This window comes from Grus americana, chromosome 26, assembly GCF_028858705.1.
Source record: "Grus americana isolate bGruAme1 chromosome 26, bGruAme1.mat, whole genome shotgun sequence".
Classification (NCBI taxonomy): domain Eukaryota; kingdom Metazoa; phylum Chordata; class Aves; order Gruiformes; family Gruidae; genus Grus; species Grus americana.
Window position 1 is genome coordinate 188,590 of NC_072877.1, and position 18,792 is coordinate 207,381.

At 40.4% G+C, this 18,792-nt stretch overlaps 1 protein-coding gene across 13 annotated transcripts in view; it reads left to right on the forward strand.

Annotated features, from left to right (window-relative positions):
* Positions 1-18,792, forward strand: part of DOCK5 (dedicator of cytokinesis 5) — an 88,828-nt gene that overhangs the window by 33,061 nt on the left and 36,975 nt on the right. For 12 of the 13 annotated variants that reach the window (XR_008574213.1, XR_008574214.1, XR_008574215.1 and 9 more), the window contains exons 6-25: positions 275-423; positions 1,289-1,424; positions 1,570-1,727; positions 2,403-2,484; positions 3,215-3,344; positions 4,053-4,125; positions 5,591-5,733; positions 6,405-6,530; positions 7,080-7,204; positions 7,589-7,687; positions 7,825-7,897; positions 8,751-8,854; positions 9,499-9,691; positions 11,079-11,176; positions 12,106-12,195; positions 12,941-13,041; positions 15,258-15,392; positions 16,040-16,151; positions 17,273-17,343; positions 18,343-18,449. Coding sequence is in view for 7 of the 13 variants with exons in the window: in XM_054804656.1 (XP_054660631.1) it covers positions 275-423; positions 1,289-1,424; positions 1,570-1,727; positions 2,403-2,484; positions 3,215-3,344; positions 4,053-4,125; positions 5,591-5,733; positions 6,405-6,530; positions 7,080-7,204; positions 7,589-7,687; positions 7,825-7,897; positions 8,751-8,854; positions 9,499-9,691; positions 11,079-11,176; positions 12,106-12,195; positions 12,941-13,041; positions 15,258-15,392; positions 16,040-16,151; positions 17,273-17,343; positions 18,343-18,449 (2,305 nt within the window). In the remaining 6 variants the exon portion in view is untranslated. Of the gene's footprint in view, positions 1-274; positions 424-1,288; positions 1,425-1,569; positions 1,728-2,402; positions 2,485-2,572; positions 2,656-3,214; positions 3,345-4,052; positions 4,126-5,590; positions 5,734-6,404; positions 6,531-7,079; positions 7,205-7,588; positions 7,688-7,824; positions 7,898-8,750; positions 8,855-9,498; positions 9,692-11,078; positions 11,177-12,105; positions 12,196-12,940; positions 13,042-15,257; positions 15,393-16,039; positions 16,152-17,272; positions 17,344-18,342; positions 18,450-18,792 lie in introns of those variants that run through there. The other variant, XM_054804659.1, reaches the window with a different exon arrangement.

The window sequence follows — 18,792 nt, forward strand, 5'->3', positions numbered from 1 at the left end:
TCTATTTTTGGTCTGTGGGGGTTTTCTGAAATAAGGTCCTGAGGAAATGGTGAAGACCCCAAATCTTGAGGCACTTAAACCATGGCAGTGCAAAGTACCGGAGAATTTGTTCCATGCGTCTAATCTTGTAGTGTCATATGGTGCCAGTTTCTGAGATACTTTTAGTTAAATACAACTTGTATGGTAGATTCAATTGAGTGCATTTCAAAAAGCTTACTGAGCTTGTTGTTTTCAGGCTATCACTAGGTCAGAATTGTCCCTTTTTTTCCTGTAGGATAACAAGACAACACAGTTTCGGCATGTCCAGCAAATGACTTACAGCCTGATAGAATGGCGGTCACAGATACTGTCAGGGACCCTTCCCAAAGATGAGCTAGCTGAGCTCAAGAAGAAAGTCACTGCTAAGATTGACTATGGCAACAGGTAAACTCCAAACTATGTCTTGAAGGCAGGAGAGAGTCCTAAATCCCAATAAAGGCTCTAGATGGCTATTCATACCAAATGGTGTAAATGACCACGCAAGGGGAATGTTGAATTAGGCTTTACATTATTCCTTGGAAAAGGGATAATTACAGCTTTCAGTTCCCATCAGAATGCGACTAGCCTGGCAGGTGGGCATGTAGCATTTGGTTCTTCATATGCCAGCAATCTCTTTGACTTGGCAGGAAATATTACCTGTCTTAATTCTGCAGAAATGCTGGCACATGATCATATTTCCCGTGGAGCACAATTTGTGCCTGGCTAGCTGGAGCTGGGATTTGGATGCTGGTTATGAACTAAACTGCTTTATCAACAACTGAGTAATACAATTCTATAGGTCACGAAAACTCTACCTTTCATAGGTTTGTACAGAACAGGAGTTGTCTCCAGAACTCATTTATCTGCCTGTCAGACTTGATGCAGATTAAATAAGTCAATTAAGGAGAAAGCTTATGGCAAAGAATAATAATTAACCATAATCTATAAGCCTGATAGATATACATACCTTTTCTAAAAAAAAAAAACAACCAAAAAAAACCAAATGAAAAAACCTTTAAGCAAGAACAAAGGAGATATCATCTTAGAATTAAGTAATTATTTTTCCCTTTAATGGGAAAATGAAGGCTGAGGGATAAGTATTTTGGGACAGGAAAACCAGTGATGTGATTATTACGAGGAACGGAGTTGGTGTGCATTGGCTGCCTAGTGCAGTCTGCAGTTTGATCTGTGGCTTGTGCTCCTTCGGTCACCTTTTGCTTCTTAAATAGTGTGTTGCTTCTTTCGTCCTTGTGAATTGCATTCTTCTCAGGATCCTAGGTTTGGACCTGGTTGTGAGAGATGACAACGGGAACATCTTGGACCCGGATGAAACCAGCACAATCTCTCTCTTCAAGTCCCATGAAACTGCATCCAAAAGGATTGATGAAAGAATCCAGGAAGAGAAGGTACATCTCTTGTCGCTGGCTTTGTGCTCTTCAAGTAACTATTGCCCTCTGTATTTGTACATTCCTCTTGAGGATATTGTGCTGCTTTGGCAGCAGAACTAAATTCTTCTGTGTTTGTTTTTAATGGGAGTATTTTCCTTTGCAGTCCCTGCAGCAGAATTTGGACCTCCGAGGGCAGCCAATATTCAACACAACACATACATATAGCCTGTATGTAAACTTCAAGAATTTTGTCTGCAATATTGGAGAAGATGCAGAGCTGTTAATGAGCCTCTATGATCCTGATCTCTCCAAATTCATCAGGTAGGGTTTTTTTTATCATTACGGTGATTGTTCTAAAGAAGCCAGTAGAGGTTAGAAAGAAAGATCCAGCAGGTGAGTTTTTAGGTTCTGTTGGTTGCTGCCATGGTGGTGATTTGGAAGAGGGTTATTTATTTTCAGATGAGATAGGAAGTCACGGTTCTGAGCCCATGCACTCCACTTCTTAAAAGTTGGCCATTTCTGTGATACATCAGTCAAAATCCCAGATTGTCTCTTTATATTCTTAAATTTCCCTACTGTTGTCACTAGGCTTGATGCATTTGATTAATTGCTTCCTGTTAAATCTTGTATATGCCTGATGTTTGCTGTCAAGTCAGTACAAGTTCATACCGAAGAGTTGGGCATCTTGCGCTGGTAGGAGAAGATATGAAGAACTTTATCAAGGAAGCACGTACGTGTCAGGCACTCTCTGTCTCCATCACTAAAGTTTATCAGGTGTGGACACGGAGTTGGAGTTACATACTGAGAGTACCCATTCACATCATGTCTGCCCTCACTGAAATGAGTCACTTCAGAGTCACTTTGGGATAGAAGATTTTGGCAGAATTTGTCAAATATTCCTAAAAGATCAAAACACTTTTGAGCTTTTGTCCAGGGAATGGGAATGTCAGGTGCTAATTTATGTAATATCTTTTTTTTTTCTTCCTTTATTTGCAGTGAAAATTACCTGGTTCGTTGGGGCAGTAACGGGATGCCTAAAGAAATTGAGAAACTAAATAACCTTCAAGCAGTCTTTACTGTAAGTTATTATATTTACAGCCTGGAAATTCTTCCCTCAGGCTGCAAACATCTGAGTTTTAGGTTCTTTCCCTCTCCCCACCCAGCAGAGGCAGGCTATGTGGCGTTTTGGGGTGTTTCATGGACACTTAAGATCTCATAGGCAGCCTCAGAGGAATGCTTCTGAAAAGCGGTGCGTTTTTAATATGTCAATCCAAAGCAGTAGTAAAGGTGTATTATGTTGCAATAGTACTGTCAGTGGGTGTTGCTTACCCATGCATTTCTGAAAATTGTATTAGTCACATCTCTGTTGGAGCCTAACTGTTCCAAAAATCTAGGCTCGAGATCATAGTTGTTCTTCACTGCTTTGCTGATCCTCCTCTTTGCAACAAGATATTGATGGAAGAATTGCATGTGAATGGAATAATTTCTGACAAGTAGCAAAGGTGGCACAAAATAACTGCCTTGTCATAAGGATCTAGTATTTTGGCAACTAACATCACTTACTTTCCTTTCAGTGCTGTTGCTGGGACGTGTTATCAGAGAGTAATGTGATGTGTGGAAATTGCTAGTGTTTTTGTTGTATGTTGTTTTTTTCCCAAGGGCTTAAAGGGTACTGGTTTTACCTTTTGAAAAATAATAATTTCCTTGTATGTATGTGCACAATCTAACAAAAAAGTTTTACTCTCTCTGTCCTCCTCTCTTCCATTCATAAAGCAGATGGATATAACTTTATTTTAAATAATTTCTAGGATTTAAGCAGTTCTGACTTGATCAGACCGAAAATCAGCTTGGTGTGTCAAATTGTGAGGGTGGGGCATATGGAGCTGAAAGATGGGAAGAAACATACCTGTGGACTGCGGAGGCCCTTTGGTGTGGCAGGTATGACGGATTCAGTCAATGGAGAAAATAGCATGGGACAGTGGGCTCGAAATCAGAAAATACATGTTTATGTCAACAAAGCCTGCTAACCTCTTCATGTCAGCATCTCCACTTTGAAGCCAGAGATGCTGACGCTGAGCTGCATATAGTACCCCTTTGAGACCTCTTCGTGAAAGTTGCATATGAAGATGAAATACTGCTACTGTTCACCTGTTGTTTTGTCGCCCCCTAAAAAGATAACACACTGCCATTAGTGCAGTGGACTTTTCAGATCTTTGTCAGAGAGGGATTTCCTCCTCATGACTAATGGGATAAAGCTGGAGTTTTTAAAGGAGCCTTGGTGAATGAGACATCCAATTCCTCTTCAATTCCTGTGATCTCTTGTGAAGAGACTTGCTTGAAATTTGTGGCGGAAAACAATTTCAAAATAATCAGCATTTGAAATCCAAGTGTAATTCCTTTGCCTTGAAATGCCTGAGTCCCAGCTATGTTTTGTCAGAGTGTATTCACATTCACTACTGTAAGCTGACTTGCACATCAGTGAAAAGGTGCTTGTTAAAAAGTCAAGATGAGTGGTGCTCTCTGTTGCTGTTGTGAGTGGCATTGGCCCCAAAAAAGCAACTGTTGTTTCCGTTCTGGTAGGGGAAAGCTCTCTCTGTGTTCTTTAGCAACTTGGCAAAACTATGTGATGAACTTGTGTTGTTGCAGTGATGGACATAACTGATATCATACATGGAAAGGTGGATGATGAGGAAAAGCAACATTTTATTCCATTTCAGCAGTAAGTACTGGACTTCAGAATTCATCACATATCTGGCTTATTTAGAGCAGTTGTCCTTTGGAGAAGGACAAATTTGTATGGGAGCCTGGCAGCGTACCAAGGTCTCTACAAATAGATTAGCTTATGGCAGTAGTCAGCTCTTTGAAGGAAGATTTTTTTTGTCAGTCCTCTGGAGCCTTTGTCCCTGTGATTTACATGTCTGTATGACAGGCTAAATTGCTTAGGGGGTTTTAGCAATGCAGCTGCAATTGGTAAGAGGTAAGAAAGAGCAGCACAGTGCAAAATAATGTTGGGGGGCCTGGGGTACATGACCTTCAAAACTATTAGGGGGTTGAGAGGCAAGATTTTCAGGAACACCTGAACGTGGAGAACACAACTTCTCCTTGTCACTATTGTGTATTGTCTGCCTCTTAACTTTCCAGATTACCTTGTAAGGGTGAATCAGAGGACAATAGGAAAGAGATTTCTCTCTCTTTCTGAGAAAGAAATTCAAGCCCCAATGTGTTTTGCATTTCTGTGTTGCTGATTAGACTTGTGTGTTGCTGGTTAGACTTGCGTATTGCATGTGCTCTCTGATTGCTCACTTTGTCAGCACATGGCAGTAACTCAAATGAAGCTCGTTTGGGTAGACTCAGCCACGTTGTTACAGCCTTAAATATAGCAATCCATTTGGTGTAGCTGTATGTTATTACAAGGTGTTTTCAGAGGAGATTGTGGGGGGGTTTGGCTTTTCCCCCCCTACCCTTTCAGAGCCTGACAGGCTGGAAGGAAGGATGGTTCTATTGAGGCTGAGTTTAGATCCCAATCTGGACACCTCTACAAGGATGGGGACCCTGTGAAGTCATTGTTTTGTACATGCTTTGGTTCATTATTGATGATGTGGGTACAGGAGTGAAGTTGGGTTCAGGATCCAAAGCTCAATAGATGTGTTTGTGACTAGGGATAGGTTCATCACTTGTGTGATCTCACAGCAGTTGTTAATTATGCTAAGTCATCACCAATTAATTACGCAGTCTCTTAGGGACAGCTCTGAGGCGTGCCTGAAGACACGGCTCAGCCCATCTGATGGGAATGCAAGGCTCTGTGCTGAGCTGTTCCTGCATGGTAGCCCATAGCTGGGCTCGTTCTCACAACCTGTGGGTGGAAGACAAGAATAAAGTAGAGCTGACTATGTTTATGGTTGTCCTGAAGGCTGCTATTTTAGTGTGATACAACTGTAGTCATGCAGTCTTTAGGTCAGCATTACTTATCCTAAGCCTGAGCTAGCACGGTGAGGCATTTCCTAGTATGAGAGTTTAAATGTATTTCCATTGGGTTTGTGCAGGTGAAGAGGGGAAGACAAAAAATCCCATGGAATCCTTTAAAAAAATATTTCTTTGGAAAGCAGTCAGCTGCTGGCCAGCCCTCTCCTTGCATGTGTTTGATGTTAGTCTGTCTGCTTCCCAGTCTCTGTTGTTCTTCCCAGGATTGCCATGGAAACGTACATCAGACAGCGACAGCTAATCATGTCCCCACTGATAACTTCCCATGTGATCGGAGAAAATGAGCCACTCACTTCTGTCTTCAACAAAGTCATTGCTGCAAAGGAAGTGAATCATAAAGGGCAAGGTACAGCAGTCGGACGAGATGCTAATGTAGAAACTTGGTGAGAGGAAGGGTTCCCCTTTGCTTACAAAGGAAAATAAATGGCTTGTGAAAGTCCAGAGATCAAGGTTTACTGGAGTTTGCTACCTTCCTTCAGCCAAACGTATGGTCTTTGTAATGGTTGTCATTCCAGCATATTGGGAACTAAAAAAAAAACCAAAAAAAAAAAACCCCCAAACAAACAAAAAAAACTCCATGAGCTGTTCTTACCTGTGTGAAATGAACTTCTCTAGCTGATGACTTTTAACTAGTAAAGTAATATTTTTACGATAAACCTGTTTACTTAAAAATATTTTGTGTCCATATAAACATAGCTGATTGTGTTTTCTAAATGGCTCTGGGTTTAAACTGCATTCTTCAAGATAATTTTGCTCTTGCTTGTGTGTCTGGTTTTTAATCAAATACGCTAGCAGATTCATCTCGGAAAGTTTCTGTTATACTTAAGAGAATCTGCTTGTCCAGTAAGGTCTTACTCAGTATTACGGAGACAGAGAATTGGGCTGAGAACCAGCTTGGGATATTTTAAGGTATTGTTGCATGGAGATCACGTGAAGAAACAGTTTTCTGTTTAACATAGGCTTAAATTTCACAGTTTCGTACTCTTTTCAGGAAAAGTGTTACCTTTCTTTTCTTAGGTCTTTGGGTCTCCCTGAAACTGCTTCCTGGTGATCTAGCACAGGTTCAAAAGGATTTTTCCCACCTTGTAGACAGATCAACTGCTGTGGCTCGCAAAATGGGATTCCCTGAGATAATCCTTCCTGGTAGGTCCCTTATGCCTCTACGCTTCCATGGAGTGAAAGAGCCAGATTAAACTGCAGAATTTCTGCTATGAATAGATTTATTTTAAAGCTATCTGAAAACTTGTTTTAATTTTTCTTGAAGTTTACTGCCGATCTTTTATTTTTTGTCAAGGAAGTGAAAACATAAGCTTCCTTTCTTATATTGTAAAATGATAGTGTGTGTATTGTTTTGGAAGAAAATTTCTATTTAATCAGAGACACTTTTGTTGCATATAGGTCTGACCCTGGTCTGTTTAATCAATTCAGAGAGGATTTAGCCTGAGAGAGCTCATTACACTTTAAAAAGTTATATAAAGACAGAGGTTTATAAAAAGAAGAATTGTACATTTTAAAGATTTTGTATAATTTGAGATGAAGATGAAACAGTGTGATATTGGGTGTCGTTAATTAGCTGGTATCAGTAAAGGCTAAGAAGGAGATAAGGATAACATGGTACCCAAGGGTGTTAAATGTTAACCTGTACAACTGTCTGTATGAGAAAAGCAACTCATTAGGTGCTGTGAATTTTAGGTGACGTTCGAAATGACATTTATGTCACCCTAATACAAGGGGAGTTTGACAAAGGGAAGAAGAAGACTCCCAAGAACGTAGAAGTCACCATGTCTGTACATGATGAAGATGGACATCTCCAAGAGGTACGATGCCCTTTGCAGGAGGTCCCAAGGCTGCTGTGTTTGCTAGATGAAAGCTGTGGTGCATAGGATCTTATTTATCAACTATATGCAAGAACTGTGTGATAATGAACAAGAGATATTATAGGTGATCTCAGTGACCAAACTTGAATACTGCCTGATTTATTTATTTTTTTACGTTAAGAGGTGTGAGCAAATTTTTAAAGATTCTGTACAACTTTGAAAGAGATGACATGCATTGAGTTCCCTTGACTGTGAAGCATACATAGACTTTGAGTAACTCTGACAGTTACATGCTTTGAAAATTTCTAACTTCAGATACTTTTTGCTTTCATTCTAGACCTTACTTTTCCTTTTTCCCTCCTTCCCTTGTCTTTTTGTCCAAAGAAAGCTATCCATCCTGGTGCTGGTTATGAAGGTGTCTCCGAATATAAGTCTGTTGTTTATTATCAAGTCAAGCAACCTTGCTGGTATGAAACTGTAAAGGTAAGAGTGTTTAATTTACAGTCTTGCTTCTTTTGTGTAGAAAATTTAAATTCCATAGGTGCATCAGTAACAGAATGTCCTGTGAGTTGATTGGAGATAGAGTGGTGCTGCATTTTTCACCGTATTATCATGTGCAGGTGTGCATTGCAATAGAAGAAGTCAGTCGTTGCCATTTAAGATTCACTTTCCGTCATCGGTCGTCACAGGAATGTAAGTAGCAGATGATCTGCAGGAGTACTGTTGTCTTCCTACTGTCATTGAGATTTTCTGAGTATCCACCAAAGTCGTAGCACTTGCGCTTCTACTAATTTCCAGTGTTGTGGATTTTCTTGCAAGCAAAGAAAAATACATCAAACCTTTTACAGCCTTAAAAAAGGTTTGGTGCTGGTTTTGTTCTAAAACTGAAATTAGATAGGGAGCAATGTATTGGCCCCCTTGAAAGACAATTGTCAATGCTTATTGATGATTTGGCTTCTCAGCCAAATTGTTTTTAATTCACTTCAAGGCCTTCACAAAATCCAGTGCAAGGCCTGGTGGGCTTCTAACAGTCTTCCTATAGGAGGATTCCTAATTAGGTTAATGAAAAGCTAATGAGAAAGTTAGAGCAAGAAGTTTCATCAAAAGACTTCAGAGCCATGAAAGAAGATCAATAATGTGAGACTAAGCCCTTGAAAGGCTCTCAAAAAAAATTCTCTTAAGGTACGTGGGAGATGCAGTGACATACTTCTATGTCCATGGCTCAGAAGCAGATTTGCAAAATCCCAGCCTAAATATCTGTACAATTATATATGTCCATCTAGCAGCACAATTAACCACTAAAATTGTGTGGCGAGAGATGCTTCAGAGAGGACATTTTTTTTGTGTAGTTGCAGATACCTACTAAGTGCCTTGAGATGAGAGGGAAAGAGAGAGTTCTTTCTACTATTGATCACAGAGTTTGCTAGCTCCATCGCATTATGGTGTAACACTATTAAATAAAGAAGCTGCACACAGTTAGAGAGCTGCATTATGGATAGTATGGGCATAAACAATTCCTAATACAGCTTTTTCTTTCTGTTTGCAGCTAGGGATAAGTCTGAGAGAGCTTTTGGTGTGGGCTTTGTCAAGTTGATGAATGCAGATGGAACAACACTGCAAGATGGCAAACACAGTTTGATTGTTTATAAGGTAACTCGGGCACTTGCAGTCTTCACTTCTTCTGTTTAATCAAAACAACGTTTGTGGCTGACTTTTTTGCCTAGTAATATAAACATCATCATTGCGTAGATTTTTAATAATTCTTCCAGGATAATAGGACAGTAATACTTTTGGTTGGTTGGGTTTTGTTTGTTTCATAAGTCACCATCAGCTCTGCTTTCACTGATGAGCTTTCTGACTGCAAGTACACAAATCTGGTACATCCTTGTATGTATCTGTATAGAGTATTTCTCCTCTAACTTCATCTACCTAGACAGCATGCGGCAAACAGGCCTGCTTTGGAGGTTCAGCGTGTGATGGGAAGGCAGACCCGGTGTCTTTAATCTCAGTACGAGGGAAAAGTTAATACATTGCAGCAGAGAGCTACAGAGCGTGTGTGTGGGGGAAACCCTCCTAAACTCTGTGGCTTGAAGCACTCCAAAAAGTGCTTAGTTCATTGGCAGTGTGGGCAACTTCCATTCCCTAAAGTTAGAGACCCAAACAGACAATGTGAGTAAACAGCTATAGAAATGAAAAGGTCTTTTAAGCTGTGCCTGCAGATGAGAACTGCAAGAGGTCAGATGAGGTGTGTTCCATGTGAGATAACCCTTGTCTCTGCTGTGCTCAACCAACAGGGCGATAACAAAAAAATGGAAGATGCTAAATGCTATTTAACTCTTCCTTGTACCAAAACGGAGATGGAGGAGAAGGAGCCTCCCTCGGGGAAAAATCTGCACCATCTAGCCAACTTCACACCCACTAAAGATAGTACAAAAGACAGCTTCCAGATTGCCACTTTGATCTGCTCCACCAAACTTACCCAGAATGGTAGGTCTTCATTAGCCGTCTAGCAGTATCATGCTGTATGTTTGAAGTAAAGAGGGCACTTACTTTATGCAAATTTTTTTTGGCATTGCAGCATGTGTGGGCATAGTGCTTTAGCTTTAGTCTTGCTGTTTCATGTGCCAATGGCAGCCCAATCCCAGCGTTGTTGGCATCATGTTGCCGGTATGAGCTACAAAGATGTTTATGAAGCCACTAGAGACCATGGCACGTGAATGTTTTTTTTTTTCCAAACTACCAATGTTATATCTAACAGGTTCGTTGGCATGTATAGAAATGGCACCCGTTAGTGCCAGTGTATATGTCTTTTCAGAATCCTTTATGTTTAAGGTCATCTTCTTTCCTCTGCCTGTTAAGAATGTCACAACTAGAACTGAACTCTTCAGGATGCTGTTATGCATTAACTCTGCTTTACACACTGCCAAAGTGATCAAAATGAAGGATGATGTGAATGAATACAGTACGTGCTGGTACATGATGTGAGATTTCCAGTAACGCTGGAAAGCTCTTGGTGTACTATATACTCTTACTTTGGGAAAGCAGCATGAGAAAATGACAGTGGCTGTGGGTCCATCCAGGTGTACTTGCAGGGAGATGGGCGTGAGCTGTTCTGCTGATAGGCTAACTGGCCAAGCTCAAACTAAGTTAAATGCCGTACTGAGACATCCATGGGCATGAGGCTGAATCTGACTTGGATTATCCTGTCTGACGTGCAGGCCAAGAGTGTTTGCGTCTTTCTGCCCTCCTGCATGTAACCTCTGTTTCTGAATGTGGCACTCTTTGTCAAGGCTGTAAAGTTTCACATGTATTCTTACATCTGAAGGTAGTAAATGAATTTAGTTTCAAAACAGAGATGGTACGTACATATTGCATTACATGGAAGGTGTGTGTGAAACCTGCTAGACTCCTTTGAAAGCCTCAACTGTAGTTTGAAGTCCTGGGCTGTCCCAGAACTGTGATAAACAGCTCTGCAGCTCAATGTAATTTATACAAGAGGTTTCAACTGTAACTTTTAAGAACCACCTCCAAGAGGCTGCTCTAAAGTAAACACCAGCATTGGTAAGAAAAGTCATGCACTGTGATAAAATTCCTAGCTTGAGAGATCTTGTCTTGAGTGAACAAGCAGCCTGCAAAATTGTCTACCAAATGCCTTGTGTTATCAAATTACACCAAGGTTTCCATTTATAGCAAAACTTTCTTGCCAAGACAAAAGGACCATCTCAAGGTAATATTCTATAGATCAGTGTGACTTTTTTCTTGTAAGCTGATTCTAAAAATAACCTCTAGTATTTGTTCTGTATGGTTCTGCAGCCATTAAGTGAGCTATGGTGTCGTAATCTGTTGCTAATTGCTGGTGTTCTGTCCTTGCTAGTTGACCTGCTGGGTTTGTTGAATTGGCGTTCTAACTCTCAGAACATAGCTCACAACCTAAGGAAGCTAATGGAGGTGGAAGGAGGAGAAATTGTAAAGGTATGCATAGAGATTTGAGTCTCCTTGTTATGCAAACACTTACGTATGTGCTCGATGTTGACCTTGAAGGACGTATGTGCTCGATGTTGACCTTGAAGGACTGTAATCGTGTTGGACCCAAAAGGTGTCCCTCTAGGCTAGGACAGCTCTCATTAGTGGAATTCATCAGAATTACAGAAGTGGAACGTTACCAGAATCAGAGAGGTAGTGGTGACTTTATTTTCCCCTGTATCCTTATGAAACAGAAGATACAGTCAAAGCCTAACTGTTAATTTTCAGTAGTGGCTCTGGGCCTCCTTTGTGAATAGGGACTTGCTGTGGATCTAGGAACAGAGTGCAGAGAAGGCCCAAAGAGCTTATAGTCAGAGCGCCGTGGGGAATAGACCTGAAATGTGGGGAAGCACCACAGAAAAGAGTCTGCTGAAGGATTTAGGAGATAAGACTTCCTGTGGTTCCAAGTGTGGATCTCTTGGGATTATGCGAGGTCGTGGTTTTACTTAACTGCCGAACAACTAAAGTAAATGCTGTGTCACTTCAAACCAGTCTTGATGTAAAATGTCATGCCTTAGTACACTGAATGTGCTTGATTTGGTCCAGTGTGAGCTTAAACTACATGGACAGAATTAAGTGTATCCAGTAGGTCTCTTGCTAGATAAAAAGGCAATAGAACAGAAGAGAAAGTGGGACCATTCAGAGATGATAAGAAAAGATCCTCCGTGGTATAGTGAGGGAGAGTAGTGTGATGATCATGACAAGCACATGAGTGAGTACAGGGCTAAGATCCCTTTTTAAGTGTTCTTTCATGTACAGCTTTTGCAGTTCAACTGGGCTAGGCTGAAAGGGGAAAAATCATCCCAGAGTGTAGGCTCTTGTGCAGGATGCCAGCAGTAGTAGGTTTTTTTCCCACCCTTCTATTTTTTCCCCTCTAGTTTTTGCAAGACACCCTTGATGCACTTTTCAACATAATGATGGAAATGTCGGAAAATGAAACCTATGACTTCCTTGTGTTTGATGCACTGGTGAGTGAGTCTGTTTTTGTGGATTTAGAGGTTTTTGTTTTTCAGCACACTTTCAGCCTGTTCCTGGTGCTTCCTTTAAATGAGCGATGGATATTTTGCTCTGAGAAATAAATTATACTTAAACACTTCTTAAGGCATTTTCAGGAGCTAGGACTGAGATACATGTTGAGCTCTTTAGTGACCACAGTCATAAATGTTTACATAATTTATAGTAATTTTTAGTGTGCCGTGTGGTAACAAAGCTGTGTGCTTTGTGCTGATCAACAAATCTTGTACTTGGCGGTTCAGGAGGAAATGTGAAGTCAGATGTATCCAGCTGACGTTGGCTGGAGGAGTGAATATAGGGGAACAGAATGTCCTGACTCTAATACGTGTCATTGTAGTAACAGGACTGAGTGTTTGCTATGAGTATAAATCACCAGAATCTCAAGTTCTAGCTTGAAGTAGTGCTGCTTTCTGTATCGCCATTGTTGCTTTGAGAAGTAGCTCCCTTTATCTCTAAGATTTTCTATCCAAATGCTTCTATGACCTAGCTTCCCTCTGAGCAACGATGTAGTCACACATCCCACAGTATCTAGTCACTAGTTAGAATATGAATAACGCTATCTGTAGAATTAATGTTATTAGAAAAACAAACAAAAACTATGACCCAACAAAATAAATGACATGCAATTAGAGACTGAGTTATGTTCAAGTTAGAGGTTGTGCGGCTCTGTACATCTGTTTCCTTTTGAATTTTTGGCAGGTGTTTATTATTTCTTTGATTGGAGACATCAAGTTCCAGCATTTCAACCCTGTACTTGAAACGTATATTTACAAGCACTTCAGTGCAACCCTGGCATATGTGTAAGTATTGGTAACCACAAACTCGCCGGCTGTCATTCAGAGAGTGTCTCACTGATAGTTTTGGTAAACTACACTAATGTGATAAAGGCAGCATGGACCAGTGTTCTGCCCTGTTCTCTGCTTTCAGGAGAGAAAGAAACCCTGTAATTACTCTTTTTACCCTGTAAAAAGTTTGTATTGTAAGAATTTTTTCTATAAGGAAAAGACGTGCAAAATCCTGTATTAGACTGAATCAGACTCTCTGACCTGTAGTCCTCTGTGTGTGTTTGTTGTAAAGCATCTTCATGTTTTTCAGCCTGATTTTCCTATTAAAAATAGGTTTCATTCAGTCAGTATACATCTCTCCCTTAGAACTTTTGAGTGCTTTGGTCTAGTATTGCTGCTAAAAGATCGTTGTGGGGGGTGGGGGTATATACAGAAGACAATGGAAAATAACATTAGGTCGGTATGCGTGGGGGCGTGGAAATCAATGAAGGAACACAAATTCATAAGAAACCTGTTCTGATAGGTAGTGCTGCTCACGGAACTGTTTTGTCTTGCCAGTATCTCCCTCAACTTTTTGAATCCATCCCACCCCAAAATTACTTTGAGCAGAAGAAAGTTTGAAATAGTCTGTACACTCTGTACTCTGTGCTGCAATTTTTGGGGTGATTCTGTGTATGTTTGAATGGAGTCACAGGGAGCAGAAGCAGAACCATAGGTGACTGAAATAATACGAGCAACATTGCGGTTGATGGTAGCAGAGATAAGAACAGTGTTCACCTCCACTGTCTGCCTACAACCAGGCAGATTGAGGAGGCCACAGACTTCAGAAAAGGGCTAAATGTCATGACTGGGTTTAAACACGCGGATTACATGAGATTACGCTTAGATATTGAAATTCTCTCACGTAGACCGTCATTTGTTTAGAAGAAATTTGCAATTCTTCACATTTTGATGTGTGGGTATGGACAATGGGAGTAATTATGTTTCCCTGTAGCGTTTTTATCTGTGGAACTCAAAGCAGTTTAAAAAAATTCAGCTTGCAATCATTAGTACTGTTTTAGCAGGGAAGGAAAAAGCTGATGTGCAGAATTTATTTAGGTACCTGTGAAAATGTAGTCCTTCTGGTCAACCTGTTGACTTCATATGCTTAAAAATGAGGGATTTGTTTATGTGCTATAGCTAGTCATGGCTTATGTGCCCAAGGATGCCCAGGAAGCTGGTGAAGAAGCCAGGAATAACACCCAGATCTGTGACTTTCCAGTCAAGATCTAGCACCCCTCAACCCAATGGTCACTCAACCTAAAGAGAATTCTGTTAGGAAACACAAATCTCTAAAGCCCCTATCTCCTGGATCACTTTCTTCTTCCCTGGCCACACAATCGCTGCTTGCGTATGATTTCCTTTCCTTCTTCCCTGTAACCTATGGAAGATTCATCATTCTTATTTTTCTTTACTATAAACAAACTACTTTGCTTAATGAGCACACTGTTATTTATATTCATTGCTCCCTTGCCTTTCTTTCCAACTTAGCTTGACAATGTGATATCTGCATAATGCCAAGTGGGCTATAATATTATATAGTGTCCTTTGTGTGCTCCACATGCCAGAATTTGATAAAGCAGGGAATTGGATGCTGGCAGTGTGGCAAATAAAGCGAGCAAGTGCCAAAGCTGTTGTGTACTTGGCTATCGCTCACGTGCTGCTTTGGGTGCTGTGAGTTGTTTAATGAAGAGGATTTTGCCTGAATATTAGCTGCCATAGCACTCACAGAAGATCCGGATCTTCTGATTTGGCAGAGACTAGATAGCAAATACTCATAAATGTGTTTATGAAACTTCTGTCCGTGGTTCTCAAAGCACTCAGTAAGTATTGCTGCAGAAGAACTTTGTGCTCCACGCACGAGAATGCTAACGTGTGGAGAACGTGTCAGTCTGCTTCCAGTAGCTGTGGGTTTTCCAGCTTCCTGAACGCTTCATTTGAGGGGAAAAAGAAAAGCAGGTCAAGAAGCTGGAATTTGTAGACAAATTCATAGACTTTTCTGAGAATTCATGATCTGGTTTTGAAAAATCTGAGTTCCCATGAAGCCAGAGATTTCAGAAGGAAGTAGGCTGTAAAGAGGAACCCTGTCTGTTACTATTAGGCTGTAGTTCTTCTCTGGAATAAGGAAGCTGGACTTGCGCAGAAACTTAACTGTCTCTATATTGATTCTCCTTTTTGTTTTATTTCCAAAGGAAACTCACTAAAGTACTGAACTGCTACGTGGGAAATGCTGATGACTCCAGCAAGACAGAATTGCTATTTGCTGCTTTGAAAGCCTTGAAGTACCTGTTCCGATTCATTGTTCAGTCACGAATATTGTACCTGAGGTGAGACCAAGGTCGTTGCCATTCTTACATCTCCTTTTGGAAGTCAACGGAGTTCCTTCCAGTCAACACAACTGGAGGGGATATTTTTCAGCATATCCTCTCTCCTTGAATTAAGAAGACTATCTTTCTGCCCTTTGTCTACAACTGGAGAAAATAAGTTGAGCAAAAATTGAAATACCTAATTCGAAGAGTAGAATCCTTTTAGTCACCTGTAGCATGCTATAAGCAGCATATGGTAGTGCTGAAAAGGAACCTGTTATTTATTAAAAAAACCTGAAACATGGAATGACTTCCTCACTTTAAGAAACTTTAAGAAACAAATGCACACACGGTTACTTGTTAGGTGAGGTGAGGGTGACGCCTTGTCCAGTTAGGGTATGGTCAATGACAGTGGTTTTATTGTAGTCTCAAAACATGTTTTCAAAGATTTCATTGATGCAATGGCAGTTTAAAAAGTGCAGCTTTTCCCTTATTACAGATTTCAGCAGGAAATTACTGCAGAATCCCCGATGCCATTTTTACACTTGTGTCTTTGTAGAAGGAGATTGCATTAAGATGATGTTCCACAGGATAAAATCATATTTCAGCTACTATGACACTGTTAGCCTAGATTTATGTGTATAGCTAGCTCTTTCTGTTCTTTGTAGGTTTTATGGGAAAACCGAAGATGGGGATGAATTTAATGATGCAATACGCAAGCTGTTCCTCTCCTTCAATGTCCTCATGGACCGGCCTTTAGAGGAGGCTGTCAAGATTAAGGTATGCATAATTTGCAGGGAGAGGTAATATCTTTTATTAGATCAGCTGATACCATTGGGGAGGAGGGTGGGGGAAGAAAAAGGGATGAGCTTTGAGGTGTGTAAAACCCATTCAGATGAGTCACACCACCTCTGAATGTCTAGTTTAATGAACTGTGTGTGGTGGGAAAGGAATACTTAAACCTCAAAGTTTATCAAATAAAGATGAGAGCTGTGGCTTTGCTGAAAACCTTTCAGCACCTGCTAGGATGAAAGCTAACAACCACCTAATGTGTAATCTACTGCAGTGTGGAAGACACTTCAGCCTGTAACATCAAGCTTGAGGGTATTGGAGATAGAAATGTTAAACTACTGCAAAAATCAACCTAATGCTGGGAATGAAAGTAACGAAAAAACAAATGATTTCCAAATGTATCTTAGATTTTATACTTGCTTGTTTTTCTGGTGTCAACTGGGTTGTGAACCTTCTGTTTATGCTCTGAGGAGGATCAGAGCAGCCATGCAGTGAGAACTTTAGATTGCTTTATTTCAGTTCTTCTAGCCAACATGGTTTTCTCTCTTTGAAGGAAAGATTGATTCTAAATTTTTAACTAGCACTTGGGTGATTTAAACCCCAGCTTTGATTCTTATGCAGTCAGAGTACCTGCTGGCAGGTAGAACATCAGAGACACCTTTAATTGTTGTTGCATTTAGTTGTCTGGATGCTACTTTTATGAAAGCCATACTAGTACCTGGATAACTTATTACTGTGTACGTGGACATGCTGAAGTATGCAGAATTTAACTGACTAGTGCTGTTCATGTCAGGCTATAAGGAGCTTAATCCTTGTAACTGCGGGATGTTTGCAAAAACTAAAGAACTTGGCTACGAATCCTTCCTCCTTCACCTTTTCTGCTCTACACTGCAGATGTGTGGTTGCTGGAGGCTCTTTGGGATGCATAGATTTGATCTTAAGCCAGTTTTCTACAGGTGTCTGCATATTTGCTCTCGACAAAAACTAGATTTGCCATGTGAGCTATGGGCATTGTTGTTGAGTCTTTACACCCTTTTAGAATGAACTAGCTAGTCTAACTCAGTTGCCATGTGTGTTTCATGTCCTTGGTGGTTTTTTTTTTCTTGCAGGGTGCAGCTTTAAAGTATTTGCCAAGTGTCATAAATGATATCAAACTGGTATTTGATCCTGTTGAGCTCAGGTAACCATATTAAGTTTGTTTGGCTTCTAAACTCAGCTCGTGTTAGGAAGCATTTTGGAAACTTTCCTAAAAACAGCTGCTCTGATTATGACATGATGATGCATGTACTGTGCATGAATTTGAGGAAGCGCTTGCAGGGCTTTAAAGAAAGTCAGTTTACTTTAAAGAAATCTGTGCATCTCAGCTGCTCTTTCTTAGCAACTTTGAGATTTTTACTGAAAACCAAAATTTGAGGACTGGGGAATGATATGTTAAAATGTTGTGCAAGCTTCCACCAATTCTCAGTAATTGCTTCTGAGGTAGGCTGAAGTGAGTGACAAAGGCATAGCCTTGGTCAGGAAAACAAAAGTTGTGTTTATTCAGGAAACTCACAACACTCTGTGGATTCCTTGTCTTTGGTGTTCATAGCTTTGCCCAGATCCTCCCAACCATGCCTCCTTGCTCTGACACAAATAATTTGCTCTTAAACAGTAGACAGACAGCAAATGTACATGGAATTTAATTTAATGGAATGTCAGATTGAAATGAGTCATTGCTCTTGATGAAAGGGGCATCTGGAGAGATACGCTCTTGCCATTGTATGTAGCAGTGTTTCAAGTTTCAGCCATGTTCTGCTGAAGCTTAGCAAAATTCTGCTTTCACTTTGTATGAAAGTAAGTATGATGATGATTATTATTATTATGCTGGCAGTGGAGGGCAGATAGTATTGCCTATTCATAAGCTTTTGTGATACAGCTAGCGTGTCTTCGGATGCAAGCTTCATTTTAAGAGGTGTAAGTCTGCAGTTTCTGAATACTGTTCAGTTTTAGTAAAAGTCCTGTGCTAAGTTTCTTGAAGATAATTTATGGCTCCGTAGTATTTTGCCTGGAGACCGCTTGCAGGTAATGTGTCCACAAAGTGACAAAGCTGCTTGACTTGCTCAGATGCAGGACAGTGTAAGTGTAGGATGGACTCATGCTGGGTGAAAATGCTGACTCTGCTTTGTGGTTTGCACACTAGTGTCCTCTTCAGCAAGTTTATACAAAGTATTCCCGACAACCAGTTAGTTCGACAGAAGCTAAACTGCATGACCAAGATAGTTGAGAGTGATCTGTTTAAACAGACTGGTAAGTAGCAAATTAAAGTCTTGGATTCTGCATGGGGCCTCGCACCCTTAAAACAAAAACATCTTTCAAGTTGACATGTTCTTTATGTCAGGCATCATAATGATCTACCATTAAATCCATCTTTAGAAATATTCCTTGCCATGGAACAACTGAAACTTTTTGCTGTTCAGTCTTTATACGATACCTAATACTGTAGGAACCCTGATCCAGTGTGTCAATTTAGAAAGAGGCAGAAGGTGAGAGTGCACTATTTGATGCAATACATGTAATTACAGGTTAGTTATTACTCTCTCTAGTCTGTTAGTGGTAACTCAAGTGGATTTAAGCATGTTTTGGTGTGTAA